This window comes from Rhinolophus hipposideros (assembly GCF_964194185.1).
Source record: "Rhinolophus hipposideros genome assembly, chromosome: 2".
NCBI classification, from domain to species: domain Eukaryota; kingdom Metazoa; phylum Chordata; class Mammalia; order Chiroptera; family Rhinolophidae; genus Rhinolophus; species Rhinolophus hipposideros.
The window spans coordinates 40,112,081-40,129,711 of record NC_138048.1 but is presented as its reverse complement, the minus strand read 5'-3'; the positions used below and the strand labels follow the sequence as shown (position 1 = coordinate 40,129,711).

Genomic DNA, 17,631 nt, shown 5'->3' with positions numbered 1-17,631 from the left:
TTTGTACATCTATGTTCATAGCCTCATTATTCACAATTGCTAAAATTGTGAATAATTGAGAGACAATTCAAGGGTCCACTGGTGTATGAATTGGTAATCTAAGTGTAGTACATACTTACAATGGAAATTATTCAGCTTTAAAAAGGCAGGAAATTCTGACATATACTATAACACGGGAGAACCTGGAATACATGCTAAGTGCAATAAGACAGTCACAAGGAGACAAATACTATATGATTCCAATTATGTAAGGTACTTAAAGCTGTCAAAATCTTAAAGACAGAAAGTAGAATGGTGGTTGCCAGGACCTGGAGGGAGGGAAAATGTGGAATTATTGTTTAATGAGTATTGAATTTCAGTTTTGCAAGATGAAAAGAGTTCTGGAAATGAATGGTGCTGATTGTTGCACAGTATAATTGTATTTAATACCAGTAACTGTATTCTTAAAATGGTTAAGATAACAAATTTTATATTTTTTGTATTTTACCACAAGTGAAAAAAATGGGTGGGAAAGTGAGACAGTGTTTACCTTACTAGATATGATATAAATCCATAATAATCAAATAATGTGAAATGAGATTAGAATTTAAAAAGAAATAAAACATATACATGGAATAGACTTGAGTCCATTTGCAGAGCTAAATGAACAGAGCGATATAGTATACACATATATTAAGGTGACATTGCAAATTAGGGGGGAAAATAGATTATTCAGTAAGTGATGCTGAGACATTCAAAATTAATATGGAAAAAATAGCATTAGGTCTATACCCACACCACATAGGGAAAGAAATCTCCAGATGTAATGATGATTTCAACATGAAAACTTATGCAAATGTTATCAAATATAAAGAATATGTTTATATTTTTGATGTAGGTAAAGCTTTGTTTTTAACCATTCACAAAACCCAGCACTGTTAGTGTAAACATTAGTAAATAATCCAGCATATGATTTAGAATTTATTATGTTGTAACATATTACAAACAAGTAAAGAAGCAAGGCACAACTTGAAAGACAGTTGTAGCAAAAATTACACACAAAGTATTGATAGGAGTACTATCTAAAAATTCCCACAAATCGATGGAAAAGGGCAAAGAATCCTATAAAAACTGAGGAAAAAATATGAAACAGGAATTTCACAGATGCAAAATGAAAATTTGCCAATGAATGTTTGAAAAGATATTTGACATTGCTAGTAACCAAGGAAATAGAAACTACTCGTAAAATATTAATAAATACCAGATTTTGTCCATTAAATCAGCAATAATTGAAAAACTGTCAATGTTCAATGCTAATGAGGTTATGATAAAATAGACTTAAATGTGGCAGAATAAAATGCAAATGAGTACAGACATTTTGGAGGGCAATTTAGCAAATAAAACTTTTAAAATGCATACCCTTTAAACCAACAAATATATATGTAGAAATGTACATATATTAAAAAATAACAAAGATATATGTTCAAACATATGTTAGAAAAAGCCTGTATGTCCATCAAATTGGGAATGATTTTTAAAAATTGTGATACATCCATATAAATGATCATTACATGTAAATTAACAAGAATAAGAAAAATCTACATACATTGACATGAAAAAATATACCAAGATATATTGTTAGTAGGAAAACAAGTAATTTCTAAAACAATGTATAATACAATCAACTTAGACTTTTAAAAATTTTTTGTGTATATGTGTGTGTGTGTGTGTGTGTATATATATATATATGTACTATTTTGAAAAAATGTGGAATTTTTTTACACAAAAATATATGAAACTTAATATTGGTTGCATCTGGAAGAAAGACTGGTAGGGAAGGAGGGAGGATGAAGAAAGCCTCAGCTATTTATTTTATTTATATTTTTATAATGCTTAAAACTTTTACTTGGAAATGCTTTCATATATCACTTGTATAATAAGTAAACTAATTTTTTAAAGAAGATTTTGTACCAATATATGGTCTCTTAAGTACCCTCCCTGCCCCGTTGCCACAATTTTCCTGAGGTATCCAGAAAAATATCCTGAAGACACAGATAGTCTAGCTTATAGTTCTATAGGTTACTTCATTACCACACAATAAATGTGTGCCTTATAAGAATAAGCAAACTAACCATCATCAATGTAGATTATTTTTACTTTTATTATTTTTAATGAACTTGGTTAAGGTTTTGTTTTCAGTTATAGTTGACATTCAATATTATTTATTAGTTTCAGGTGTACAAAATACTGGTTAGACATTTATGTAATTTACAAAGTGACCCCCCCCAATAAATCTAGTACATGCCTAGCACCATACCTAGAAGGGTATTAGGCTAAATGAAATAAGTCAAACACAGAAAGACAAATACGTATGTCTTTTACGTATTTAAAATGTATGATTTTACTTATAAGTAGAATCTAAAAAACAAAATAAAACAGAAACAGACCCATAGATATGGAGAAAAATGGATGGTTACCAGATGGGAGGTGGATTGGGGGCTGAGTGAAAAGGGTGAAGGGATTAAGAAGTACAAATTGGTAGTTACAGTGTACATAATTTTTAGGTTAATCTCATTTTACAGTTTAATGGCCTAGTCTGTAATTTCAGTTGACTGTAGTGAAAAGACCTGTGAAAAGGAGCACCTTCCCTGAATAAAAAATATATAACATTGGAGGAAAACCTATAAAAATTCATAGTAAAATAATACAAATAGAATAATAAAAGACAGAGAAAACAATAATATTATATTTCTACTCACTTGATCCTCACAGCAACTCTATGAGTTGGGTGCTATTCTTGTCCATATTTTATACAAGAGGAAACGGAGGCACAGGGAGATTAAGTGACCTGCCCCAAGTGCAGTCAACTAGTAAGTATGGAGACAGTATTCTAACTTAAGAATTCTGATTCCAGAGTCCATGCTTTTAAACACAATACCATCAAAAACCCAAAATAGAAAGAGATCGGTGTATTTCTGGCTAAAATGAGTATGACTTTTAAACTTAGAAAATGAAGATTGATATAAGTAATTATGGGAAAAATTTATCCTGTAGGAAATAGAAATAATGATCAGAAGCAATGCCATTTGGAGTGTTTTACATAACAATGCTAGGTCAAAGTTAACATTCTTTCCATATGGATAATCAATTGATCCATTATAATTTATATAAGATATGATTCTACCCTATTGTACTGCAGTGGAACTCTTCATAAATTAAGTGACCATGCATGTGTTGAGTTTCTGGACTCTTTTTTTGTTATGTCTTTGTTTTATTTATCTACCATTGAATCTTTTTCAATGCATATCACACCGTCTTATATTGAGACTTAATAATAAACCTAAATATCTGATTGTGTGTATCTTCCAGCTTTGTTCTTTTCTTCAAGATTATTTTGACTTGCTTTGGTATGTTGTATTTACAAATAATAGAATGAGCTTGTCAATTTCCATTAAATAACCTACTGAAATTTCCATTTGGATTCCAGTAAGGTTTTATATCATTTTAGAGAGAATTGACATCTTTGTGATATTGATTCAATCTATTACACATCTCTCCACTTAATTAGGTTATAATTTTGTCTCAACGCAATTCTTGTGCTTTTCTGTGTAGAGTTCTTGCACCTATTTCATTCATGAATCTGAACTCTTATCTCATACCACATACAAAAAAATGAATTCCAGAAATTCCAGATGGATTGTACATAACTTTAAATAGTCAATAATATTGTAATAACTATGTATACTAGATGTATACTTCATAAGTTATATAAATGTCTAATCACTATGTTGTACACCTGAAACTAATATAATACTATATGTCAACTGTAATTGAAAAATAAAACAATTATTAAAAATAATAAATAAATAAAAGGTCAAACAATAAGCTTCTAGAAGATAACAAAATAATTTTTATGATGCTGGTATAGGTAAAGATTTCTTAAACAGGACAGAAATTTGGGTTTAAATAATGTTTAAATTGAGAAATTCACTTTATTATAAAATTAAGAGAAAGAAATGACAATCCACACAGAGGTAGAGGATATTTTCAAAATAAATATATCCAACAAAGGGCTCATGTCCAGAATATGTAAAATTTTCTTATAACTCAATAGAATAAAACAGAAAACCGTTTTTTAAAAAAATGGGCAAAAGATTTGAATAGGCACTTCACAATAAAAGGTATCCAAAGAGCTAATAAACATTAAAAAAAAGGTGTTAAGCCTTTTCAATAAGTGGTGCTGGGAGAATTGGAAAGCCACATGCACAAGAATGAAACTGGACTGCTATTTGTCACCATGTACCAAAATTAATTCAAAATGGGTCCATGACTTAAGCATAAGACCTGACACAATAAACTGCATAGAAGAAAACATAGGTACTAAACTTATGGACCTTGTGTTCAAAGAGCATTTTATGAAATTGACTCCAAAGGCAAGGGAAGTAAAAGCTCAAATAAATGAATGGGACTATATGAAACTTAAAAGCTTCTGCACAGCAAAAGAAACCATCAACAAAATAAAGAGGCAACCAACTGAATGGGAGAAGATTTTTGCAAATGGTGCCTCCTATTTAAAGGGGCTAATATCCAAAATATATAAGGAGCTCCTTTTCAGCTGGGACCGCCATCTTCCAGTAATTCGTCAAAATGACCAACACGAAGGGAAAGAGGAGAGTCCCTAGCTATGTGTTCTCTAGGTCTTTTAGAAAACATGGAGTTGTTCCTTTGGCCACATACATGCGAATCTACAAGAAAGATGATATTGTAGACATCAAGGGAATGGGCACTGTTCAAAAAGGAATGCCCCACAAATGTTACCATGGCAAAACGGGAAGGGTCTACAATGTTACTCAGCATGCGGTTGGCATTGTTGTAAACAAACAAGGGCAAGATTCTTGCCAAGAGAATTAATGTTCGTATTGAGCATATTAAGTACTCTAAGAGCCAAGACAGCTTCCTGAAACCGGTGAAAGAAAATGATCAGAAAAAGAAGGAAGCCAAAGAGAAAGGTACCTGGGTTCAACTGAAACGCCAGCCTGCCCCACCCAGAGAAGCGCACTTTGTGAGAACCAATGGAAAGGAGCCTGAGCTGCTGGAACCCATTCCCTATGAATTCATGGCATAAGTGTAAAAAAATAAAAGACCTCTGTAAAAATATTTCTCTTAATTGAGGAGTGTGGCGTCCCCTCCCCCAAAGAAATATTTAAAGAAAAAAAATATATATATATATGGAACTCATACAACTCAACAACAACAACAAAAAAAAAAAAAACAATTGAAAAATGGACCGACAACCTGAAGAGACACACAAGTGTTGGAGAGGCTGTGGAAATAAAGGAACCCTCATACACTGTTGGGAATGCAGATTGGTGCAGCCGCTATGGAAGGCAGTGTGGAGGTTCCTGAAAAAGTTACAAATAGAATTACCATATGACCCAGCAATCCCTCTCCTGGGTATCTACCCCAGAAATCTGAAAACATTTATACATGAACACGAGTGTTCTGCAATGTTCATTGCACCTTTATTTATGGTAGCCAAGACATGGAAACAACCAAAATGTCCTTCGATAGATGAATGATAAAGAAGTTGGGGTATATATACACAATGGATATTATTCAGCAGTAAAAAAAGATGAAATAGGACCATTTGTGACAACATGGATGGATCTTGGGAGTATAATGCTAAGCGAAATAAGTCAGACAGAAAAAGTAGAGAATCATATAATTTCACTGTTATGTGGTATATAAACCAAAATCAACAAAAAAACAGACAAACAAATGAGAAAAAAAAACTCATAGACACAGACAATAGTTTAGTGGTTACTAGCGGGTAAGGAGGGAGAAGGGTGATAGATGAGGGTAAACGGGATCAAATATATGGTGATGGAAGGAGAACTGACTCGGGGTGGTGAACACACAATGTGATATATAGATAATGTATTACAGAATTGTACACCTGAAATCTATGTAACTTTACTAAAAATTGTCACGCCAATAAACTTTAATTTAAAAATAAAAGGAGTAAAAAATGAAATGCCAATACACAACTACCAGAATACTTAATTAAAAAAAAAAAAAGTTGGCAATACCAAGTGTAGACAAATGATATGGAACAACTGGAATATTAGAGTGGAAGTGTAACCTGATGCAATCACCTTGATAAATTGATAAATCTACTAAATTTGAACACTACATCTTATGACACAGCAATTAGATTATATAACCATATATCCAACAGAAATATGTACATATATACAGCAAAGAGATACTCATACAAACATTACAAAGCCCAAAACTGGAGCAACCCAAATGCTAATCAACATTAGATAAAGCTTCTATACAACAATGAAAATGACATTAATAAATTTTTGCTCCCCGCAACATTGTAGATGAATCTCAGAAACCCAATGTTGAGCAAATGAAAACAGACACCAACAGTACATACACTTTGATTTTATGGAGATTAAAGCTCAAATTCAGACAAAGCTAAACTCTGGTGGTGGAAGAATGGCTATCTGTATAGATAGGAGCAATGACTAGTAGACAACATATGGGAGAATTCTAGGGTACAGTAAATATTTTATTTCTTAATCTGGGTGCTGGCTAGAGATGTTTTCACACTATAAGTGTTCTTTGGGTGGACTTTTATGATTTGTGCACTTTTTGCTTATCTGCTATATGTCACTGAAAAGATTTATTTTTAAAAGTTTAATCTATGATTTCAGAATATGATAACAGAAAAATGCTCTAAGAGGAAAGAGTTTGGAGTTTTCCATGGAAGAACCAAAATCTCAGCAAAGCAAAAATAAATAAATAGTATACAAATAGTGTATAAGCTATAATTGTTTTAACATCTGTGAACACTAGTTATGTTTATCTTCTTTCTTAAATTTTGTTTTTAGTTAATAATGGCCAAAAAAAGAGAGTTACTTGATTTTCACCCTATTATCAAGACTCTTACTATTGGTGAAGCACTATACCATATTCCATGGCTAGGTAAAGACAAAAACCATATAAAATTTTTTAAGGTAAGATTTTTTATTTCCTAGTAATGCCATCTTTAATGTAATACCATCTTTAATGCACCAACAAATGATCTTTTAAAAAATATTTAACCATGATACTTTGCAGTTTAAAATTCTTTAGATGTGCTTTATGCCTGTAGGATAAAATCAGAATCCCTTTGCAAAGACTTTCCACTGTATGCCTCCTGCCTACTTCTCTATCTTCATCCTCTGTTGCCCATTTTTTGTATACCCCATACTCTGTTTATCCTGTGTTACTCATGTTTACCCAAGTACTTTACACTGTTTTCTAATTCCATTTCCCTGTGGGTGTTACTTACTTTTCTTGAAATCCCCTTGTTTTCAAACCTTCCCTGCTTATTTCTTCTCTGGAAACAACCCCACCAAAGGTACTCAGAAAAGTAGGCTTGGGGTCGAACACCCTACCTGTAGAAGGTCATCCTGTGGTCCACCCTGAGTTTGGAGGACCAAAGATGTCACCATTGTATCCATTATATACCTTTCTTACAGCATCAAGTAAATTATAGTACAATCACCCTTACATCTCTCTTCCAAACTGTATTTTTTAGCTCATCCAACTTTTGAATACCCAGTCCCTGGCACTTTGCATATTCCATAATGGTAACTCAATTAAGTGTTTGTGGAATGAACAAATAAATGGGTCTATCTTGTTCTAATAACATTCTTTCTTTGTACCTATTTGGTGTTCTAATAACATTCTTTCTTTGTACCTATTTGGTGTGAAAAGACCAATTATATTTGCCTACCTGATTAAAATATTTTGAATGAATAAATTTTTTGTTTACTTCATCAAATGTTTAGAGCATGAGTATGCATAAGACATATATGTGTAACTAGCCTGCATCTGTTCTGATTATTTTTCATCCAGACTAAATATTTTCATTCTTCCAGTACATTTTTATCCCTACATTAGATAATTTCTTTCTTAATCCATGCATAAGTACCCCATCTGTATTTACATATATCTATGAATATTCACCTTCTTTTCTTTGCTATTCATAATTCCTATGTTCTCTTATAAATTTATTACTAACACAGTATCGCAGATATCATTGAGTGAAAGTGACTTTAAAAATGTAAAAACTTTTTTATTAAAATGTAAACTTCAACATCCCCAACCATTGCTAAAATACTGTTTATAGCTTATATATTCAGCAATTATTTTTTAGGAAAGAACCAAATTGGTAACATATGATTCTGGAAATGATATATTTGAAGAAGGTGATGAGCCCAAAGGAATTTACATAATTATTTCAGGCATGGTAAAGGTAAGGCGGAGTTACTTATAAATGCACTTGTGAGCATTAGTTTTAAAATTTTATAAAATTGACAATAGTTTCTTATGTTAAGAACTGCATTGTTCATGGATGGACCTAGAGAACATTATGTTAAGCGAAATAAGCTAGAAAGAGAAAGACAAGTACCATATGATCTCACTTATATGCGGAATCTAAAGAAAAGAATAAGTGAATGAACTAATCAGAAACAGTTTTGGGGACAAAGAGGAAAAACTGAGGGTTGTTAGATGGGTGGGGCGGGTGGGGATAAGGGGAAAGGTGAGGGGATTAGAAAACCCACAAAATGGCCTCAGGGTTTTTGAAAAATAATTTGGGGAACGTAATCGATAGTGTTGTAAAGATTTTGTAGGGTATCTGATGGACACAGGTCCCATCTGGGAGACCACCTCAGGGATGATGTAGATGCTTGATCAATGTACTGTACACCTGAAGCTGAACAATAATGAATGCCAACTATAATTTTATATATATAATGTGATGGCTCGGTGCGATGTCGGAGGGATAGTGGAAGGGGAAATGGGGGAGGGGGGTTCACAATGTGAGGGATATAAATGATGAATGTCTAAGTATTACCTTGTCTTGTGCACCTGAAACTAATAAAAAATGAAAAATAAAAAAAAAATAAAAGAACTGCATTGTTCCTTTTTTAGGACAGTAATTACCAACCAAACAACATTTTTTTCTTGTTCAAACACAATGGGTAACACTACCCATCACCTTTTAAGCCATACTTTGCCATAAATAACAAAAATAAAAATCAAATAGATTATCTTTAAGATGGAAAATCATAATATAAATTGTTATTCATCTTGTTTGTCTGAGTGGGGCGTTTTGCTATTGTAAGGCAGATAAAGGTTGACTGAGCAGGAAGCAGCAGAAAGATCAGAGTATTTAAGGACTCTTTGTTCCTAAGTCATTACTAATTTAATAAATTTGCATTAAAATGTATGAGTAATAAGTATTCTCAAAATATTGTGTATATATATATGTATATATATATTAAAATTGTTAAAACCAAAAGAAAAAGGCCATAAATTAGATAGTTTTGGTAAATTAACTAGCATACATATTTTTCTCTTTCTTTGTTCCTCAACAGCTTCAAAGATCGAAGCCAGGTTGGTTAATTGACCAAACATTCTGGGAGTTGGAGGAGAAAGATCATCAGATAACTTATACAGACTATGTGCTCAGTGGGGAAATAATAGGAGAGCTGAACTGTTTAACTAATGAACCCATGAAATTTTCTGCTACCTGCGTAACTGTAGTGGAGGTCAGAAAACATCATTTCATGTCTTACTGTTGTATCTTGTTAAATATCTAGTATGAAATTTAAGGTTATTTTTGTACTTAGTACATGCTTACAATCTAGTGGAAATTTTTTAAAAGAATAGGAATAGTAAAGGAAAAGAACTTGTTAACAGAATTATACTTACCAGTATGATGTCCTGCCAAAATGCCTTGCAAATGTTATCCAATGAGATCGAAAGAATTTAATCTGAAAAACGGTTAGATAAAATCTCTAATGGGGAAATTAGGTAGGATATGTTTACTATCAAAACCATAATTTGGAGGGTAAGAAAGGGGAAAAGTCAGAGAGCTAAGATCTATTAATAGAAAAGTTGAGCAAAGAGGATGGAAGTTTCCCTAGCTCAGATTGAGGATAAAACCCTCAAAGCAACAGAGGCTCCCACTGGCTTAATTTGAACTTGAAAAGAACAATGACTGCAAACAAATGAACTCCATAAATATATAAAACTCCATGAGTTGATAACAATACCAATTTTTAAAATTTCCAATAAGATTGCTGGGATATCAACTTATTAGTCTGAAAATTGATTTTTTTTTAAGAGAAAGAAGTACACATTTATCCTGCCTTTCCTTTCTGAATTCTACTAAGATAACAAAAAAATGAGGAGGAAAAATTTTTCTGTAAAAAAGAATTCCAGCTAACAAATTAGAATGAGAGAATTAGAATACCTCCATTTTGCCATCTCTAATGAAATAATAGATCTAGGCAATAACCATCAATCGACACTAACACTACTAAGTGGTGTGTTAATGGGAAAATGTATAATGAAAGTACCTGGCTGACACCCTTAAGGACAATCTTAGTTAGCATCATTAAAAGTGGGACAACTGAGCCTCATGTACCTCATGATATGAGGCAGCAGAAGTACTAGCACCACCCCATGAAGTCTTCCCACACAAGAAAAGAGAAAACCTGAAGCCTCTAGATCTAACCAGTTTACAGAAAATGCAAGAAGGCAGAAACAAGTTAATTGACACCAGGACAAAATAATTAGCTAAATTCAGAATGTGGAAGGCCTTCAAGCCAAACAACCAATTTTCTTCCCAGCAAATCAATGGCATGAAAAGGGGATGGGGAGGAGGAAGAAGTCAAGGGAAAACTTTAAAATGTCTCTTATCATTCAGCAGTGCATATTAGAATATTTACAAGTGAAATTATACAATACTTGTGATTGCATGAAAATACTCTTATGCTTCTGCTTTTGGCTATAATGAAGTTCTTGGTAGCATACTAGCCACCCACCATAAGCAACCATAGAACTTGATAAAATATGTTTTCAGTCATTGGAAAACAGTCGGTATAAGTCTGGGAACTTTGAGAGAAGAGAAACTCACTAGATAAGCCACATATTCACCTTGACCCTCTGGCCAGGACAGTTTCCAGCCACACACAAAGGACTCCAAGCAGAAGATAATGATCCCGCTGAACTGAGAATTGGAAGATCAAAAGTTATGGCAGCTCAGCTGACTGGAATCTGGAGGGCTGGGCCTAGGAGAAGGAGTTGGACAGGGAGAGACTGAGGAGTCTATGTGAGGTTCTTTACAAACGATTGGTTGAAGGATGGGCAATATGCACAGGACGAGACAAAACTAAAATTTATCAGATTGTTAAGAAAGGAACAGAGGTCAAGAAGTGTCAGTGATTAGGGATGTTTAAGATTTTGTCAGTGTAGGGGTTTGAAGAAATCTATCCCTTAAGTCTTCTGGCCAATTGAATAATGAAAATGATATAGGATAGATTAACAGAGGAAAATAACAAAATTTAATTATGTGTGTACATACAAGACTCCACAAGAAGATGAGTTCCTAGGACATTCAGGCAGTTGAGGCTTATTCGCCATCTTGAGCTAAGGAGAAAGGAAGGGAGAGTAATGATTTAGGACTTCAAAGAGAAGGAAGGCAATTTACATGGAGATGGAAAAGCAAGTGTTTGGTAAACAAATGTTTGCTGGGTCACATGTTATCTATTTCAATTATTTAAAAAAGAAATTTAAGAAATTTATTTCAAGTTGATCATTGCTAGTATAGGAAAATACAGTGGATTTTTGGAATTTGAAGTTATATCTTGATATCATGATAACTCTACTATAAACTCTAGTTATTTTTGGTAGATTTTTTGAGGAATTAACAAATGTAGATATTATATCATCTGCAAAGACAATTTTAGTGTTTCCTTTATAATTTTTATGTCAGTTTATTTCTTTTTCTAGTCCTATTGTACTAGGTAAATAGGAATAAAGTTAATAAAAGATGGGTAAGCTCTCTGCAATGAAAACTACAAAACCTTTTTTAGAGCACTTACAGACTCTAAATAAATGGGGAGGTATAACACACTTATGGATTAAAAGCCGTAATTTTTTAAAGATGTCCCTTTTTCCCAAATTGATCTACAGATTTAATGCAATCTCAATGAAATCTCAATAGATGCTTTCTTATAGAAATGTATAAGCTGCTTGTAAAATGTATATGGAAATACAAAGTACCTAGAACAGACAAAACCTGATTCAAAGACTTATTACAAATCTATAATAATCAAGACCATTTGGTACTAGCTTAAGGTTAAGCCAATACCATAATGTAGGTCAATGGAACAGGGGAGAGATTTTGGAAGTAGATCCACATATATATAGTCAATTGATTTTTGACAATAATAGTATTTTCAATAAACGATCCTGAAAATACTAAATATCTCTGTGGACACAATGATACATTCTGCACAAAAATTAATTTTAAATGGCCATGGACCTAAACATAAAACTAGAACTATAAAAATTCTAGAAGAAAACAGGAAATCTTGAAATAGAGACAGATTTCTTAGCCAGGACACAAAAAGCACTAACCACAAAATGAAATATTGATAAACTGGTTGTTACTAATATTAAAATCTCTTGCTCTTTAAAAAGACACCATTAACAATATGAAAAAAGCAAGTCACTGCCTGGGAGAGGTAAGGGGAGTTTTTCACAATGTGTTTATCTTAAAAAGGACTTGACAAAGGAATATTTAAAGAATTCTTACAACTCAGAAATAAGAAGACAAGTTACCAAATTAAAAATTGGGCAAAGACTTTGAACGGACATGTCACAAAGGAATATACAATGGCCAATAAACACATGAAGAAGATTGTCAATTAGCTCTCAGAATTGTCATTAGCTCTCAGAGAAATGCAAATTAAAATCGTGATGAGGTTATTACCACATACCTACTACATTGGCTAAAAATAAAAAGACTAAATACCAAGTATTGGTGAGGATGCGAAGCAACTGAAATTCTCATATGCGGCTGGTAAGAGTGTAAAATGTTACAACTCCTTCTGAAAACAGTTTGGCAGTTTCTTATGAAGTTAAACACACACATAACCTATTACCCAGCAATCTCACTCATCAATACTTACCCAAAGGAAATAAAAACCAGCATATGAAATGTCTTCTACATTCATAGTAGCTTATTCCTGATAGCCAATAGTCTGTTGTTAGCAACAGCCTTTTATTGTAGCCTAAAGTGTTTGCTCACCTCAAAGAATGTATTTTTAGAAATATTTACATCTTTAGTTAAAAAGATTTAGTGATTTTTGATACTTCTTTTCTATTTTTTCGGAATCTATAAGAATAATAAAGAATTTCTCTTTGGATTACGTAGTCTTTTAATATTTAGTGTGTGACATAATCACACAAATATTTTGTTACATTTCCAGGCAATAACATGAATCTTACATAATTTAAATTCTTAGTTTCAATATTTTATATATATATATAAACCTTTTATATATTTATATAAACTTTTTTCCTTAAACCATAGGTGCTCAGAATGAACTATTAAATTTATATTCTCCTTTTTCCAGACATGTTTTATTCCCAAAAAACACTTGGATGAATCTTTTGAACAATGTTGTTCTCACATTGAATATAACATGTGGCGAAAACTTGGACTTTCTGTTACTGCCCAAAAGATCAGGGAACATTTATCTTATGAGGTAAGACGTATTTATGTAAACTTGTCCTTCTCTCCTGGTGGAATTAGTTGCATTAAAGTATTGTTAGAAATTAAGTAGTTAGGAATTTACATTAAACTTTATAAACAAACAGTGGATATGAAATTGTGTTTTTCTTATAGGATTGGACCTACAAGATGCAACTAAAGCTCTGTAACACTCATGTAAAAGATATCCCAAAGAACACCAAGATTGATATCTATGATGAAAATGCAATTTATGTCATCCTCATGCATGGAGCTGTAGAAGATTGTCAGTTACGAAAAGCTTATAAGGCACCTTTCTTAATCCCTATAACATGCCATCAGGTAAAAAAATATTGATTCATGTCTTCAGGTCAATATGCCATATGTCCAACAATGTATTAATATTAGAAAAAGTGTCACTTTTTCATCTTCTCATCATCTCCCTTTCCTGTACCACTCCATAAACACATACACACACACACATAGCACATGTATCCTAAGTTAATTGATTGCTTTGGCGTTGAGTAGCCCAAACACCAAGCTATTTCTTTTCTATATCAATGAAGCAGGCCAACCTTGTATATATTGGCCATGATTAGATTTTGTTGCAGTGGTAAATATCAAAAGAGGGCCTATTAATTTCATTTACACATTGCAAAAGACCACATTCTCTGGACTGTATCAAGAGTACTCTAGAAAGGTTCTGCCAGTCCCATGTTTAACTGAGTACCAGTGGTATTTCCCCAGCTACTCTGAAAGGGAATGTCAAAGTAAAATATATCTATTTAAGGTGTCGAGTTTTCTTCCAATCAAAATGAGAAGCTCTGCCACATGAAGAAGGAAGGAAAGAAGACTTTGTGTGTGTGCATACGTGTGTGTGTGTGTGTGTGTGTGTGTGTGTGTGTGCAGATGTTTGTGTATGTTGGGGTAGAATAAGAGAGGCATGTATTCAGAGGAATCAAGCAACACATAAAATACAGCTAGAGAAAGTAAATTGAAAAAAGGACCTAGAATTAATTCAATTTGGCATGTAAGTTTAAAGCAACTATTATATGACAAGAACAATGCTAGATGATAAAATGATCATGACAAATGAGACTACAACTTGCCCTCAAGAGCATCTAAACCAAGTGGAAAGAAACATATATAAATATATTAAATAAAACAGTTACAACTATGATAGAAGTACTTACAAGGTATATCTGAGACACAAGAAAAAAATGAGGTGGGGATAAGAGGAATCCTGAGGTGAGAAATGGTTACAAGAAAATTTTCTAAGTGGAGCGCCACCAGCACCAATGTGATGCCTAGTGAAGAGAAGTGAAACATTATTCTTAATTATGGTGCTCCCTACCTCTACTCTTGAATATATAATAACAGAACTTTGGTGTGAGTGCTGGTTGGGAATTTAGGTGGACAAGCAAGTGATTCTCAAGGCAGCCCAAAACCTGCCCAAATTTGTCAGCTCTCCTGGGCATAAAGTTTGAAAATAACCACAGCACAAGGTTGAAGAATTTCTTGAACTCCATTGATTTTTAAACTATCTGCCACATTAAAAACAAAACAAAACAAAACCTCTCTGGATGGTATTTTAAAGGGTATTTGATGATTAATTCTTGATAATTTTTCTCATTTGTAGGAGAAATGAACAAAATATTTTAAAAATCAATGAAATTACATGGAATATTGACTTTCACAATACCAACAAGTCCACATATTTTAAGATATCTCTTAATATCTACTGATGTTTTCAATTTTTCAGATGCAGATATTTAGAGAGGGCCTGAGATAATAACTTACCAGAGAAACATTTAATTGTATGCTATTTACCCAGAAGTTAACTTATATTCTGTCACCTTACAGATACAAGGTACTAAAGATTTCACAAAGGTAATGATTGTTCAAACCGCTATTGATGTGAGAAAATTTGAATGGAACACTAGAAAGTATGTGCCATCATATAAACTGCATGTTCCAGCACGATCAGTATGTGAGTTGTATTTCTTTAAGCAATTAAGAACTTATGTGGCTATAAAATAGCCACATATGCATTTGGAAATTGTTGTATGCATTCTCCTAGGGTATTGAGGAATCCTTTTAACTGCCATATTTCATATTCAATGTATAAATTCAGACTGATAATATCTAAGTTATAGTTAGAAATGATTCTATATTTTATCTATAAGAATAAACATGTATAATTATCAAAATAATATGAAAAATGACTAAAAAGGCAATTTGTAGTTCTTCCCCCAAATTGAGATATTTTATATAGTAGCATTAATGAAAATAGTGTTGTGCTGTCTGAACAGCAGAGACGTAAATCATTAGAACTGAACAGATATCCTTGATATAAAGCCTATTCTTCATACAAATTTCTCATGATAAAATGGAATCATAACATAAATGATTCTTTCATAACTACTATCAAACCATTGATTAACAAAAATTCATAAACACAGACAACAGTTTAGTGGTTACCAGAGGGTAAGAGGGAGGGAGTGAGGTAGAAGAGGGTAAACGGGGTCAAACATATGGTAAAGGAAGGACATTTGATTTTGGGTGATGAGCACACAATGCAATATATAGTTGATGTATTATAGAGTTGTACACTTGAACCTATATAATTTTATTAACCAATGTCACTCCAATAAATTTAATAAAAATTTTTGAAACATAAGTTTGAGGTAGATTTAAAAATTGAATAGTAAAGAATTAAATTATAGAACTAAATAATAATATAATTTAATATTTATTGTTTCACTAAAGGGGAAATGATATCCTAATTAAGAAACATATAAATTAATTTTAAAATTCTGAGTTTCAATAAAAGTATTACTAATCAAGAGATCAGCAAAAGATAATTCACAGAATAAAATTTACTTTAAAAACAAAATGTAGAGAACAGATCCAAGATGGCAGAGCAGATAAACATTGTGCCTGCTTCCTTCCATGAACACATTAAAATTACAATGAAATTATAGAACAATCAACCTGGAGAATCACCTGAAGTCTAATTGAACAGAAGTTTTATAACTAAGGATATAAAGAAGAAACAATTTAAAGACTGGAAGGAAGGGCAGAGACTTGAAACCAGCTAGCTCCAAACCTCCATGTGGTGGTTGAGAACAAGAAAAAATATTGCAGCCTTGGAAGTTCCGCCAGAGGAATGAGAAACCCCAGCTGCAAACCAGTCTCTCCAGCCCAGAGTACTGGTGCCAGGAAAAGGAACCCTCACAACATCTGGCTGTGAAAATCATTAGGGATTCCTACCATCCAACTGGGATGGAAGGCTGTGAAAAACCCACACATTTTCTTAAACAGCCCATGCGCAGACTCTCACTCACAGGCACTCACCTACCTTGGGCTCCCGCTGAGGGACTGTAACTCGGGGGTGCCAGAGACATATAGGAGGCAGACTGAGGTGTGTGGCTTCCTAGTGAGGGCTAGAAGACAGCCCCCATCATCCCTGTGTGAGGTTCTTCTCCCATACAGCTGACAGGCAGGTACCATCTTTTCTATGTTGAGCCCTCCAGCAACAGGCCAAATATGAATCCGATTGGCCTCATGAGCTCTGCTCTGCTGACTCACTGTGACTTTGCCCCACACAACTCGCCCAACATCAGAGGCACTTTCTCCATGAGCAGATAGCCCTGCCCAGATTGCACTCTTTCTTGGAAAACTATTAGAGTCCACAGGTCCTAAATGGGCAGCAACTGGCCTTAGAGTGCTCTGAGACTTATGCTGAGCAACTCCAGCCTCAGCACTGGCACCAAACCAGAGTCTGCATTAAACTGGTGACCACAACTTTTCTCTCTCTTGTAACTCCCTGAGCCCCACCTCACCTAACTTATGTACCTGCACAAGGCTTTATGAGGGGCAGAACCTTAAGGGAGTTGGCAGGTGGCAACAGTCCTCTGGGTGTCCTAGCAGAGCTACTGCAGGCCCTGTATTGGTGGCAGATATCTTCAGTCCACAGCATGGCCTCTCCCATCTCCCTCTGGGGTTAGCACAGGCAGCAAACAACTGTGGATCACTTTGTA

The 17,631-nt window shown here is 33.5% G+C and overlaps 1 protein-coding gene and 1 pseudogene across 2 annotated transcripts in view; both read left to right on the top strand.

Annotated features, from left to right (window-relative positions):
- SLC9C1 (solute carrier family 9 member C1) overlaps window positions 1-17,239 on the top strand; it is a gene marked incomplete at both ends in the record, with an annotated part of 73,561 nt that extends 56,322 nt beyond the window's left edge. The window contains 7 exon segments of the mRNA XM_081078916.1: window positions 6,882-7,007; window positions 8,195-8,293; window positions 9,420-9,593; window positions 13,473-13,604; window positions 13,745-13,930; window positions 15,452-15,574; window positions 17,084-17,239. Coding sequence (XP_080935042.1) covers window positions 6,882-7,007; window positions 8,195-8,293; window positions 9,420-9,593; window positions 13,473-13,604; window positions 13,745-13,930; window positions 15,452-15,574; window positions 17,084-17,239 — 996 coding nt within the window.
- Window positions 4,627-5,104, top strand: LOC308487287 (large ribosomal subunit protein eL21-like; annotated as a pseudogene). The gene has a single exon. The product of its transcript is annotated as a large ribosomal subunit protein eL21-like (transcript).
- Window positions 17,240-17,631: the final 392 nt, after the last annotated feature.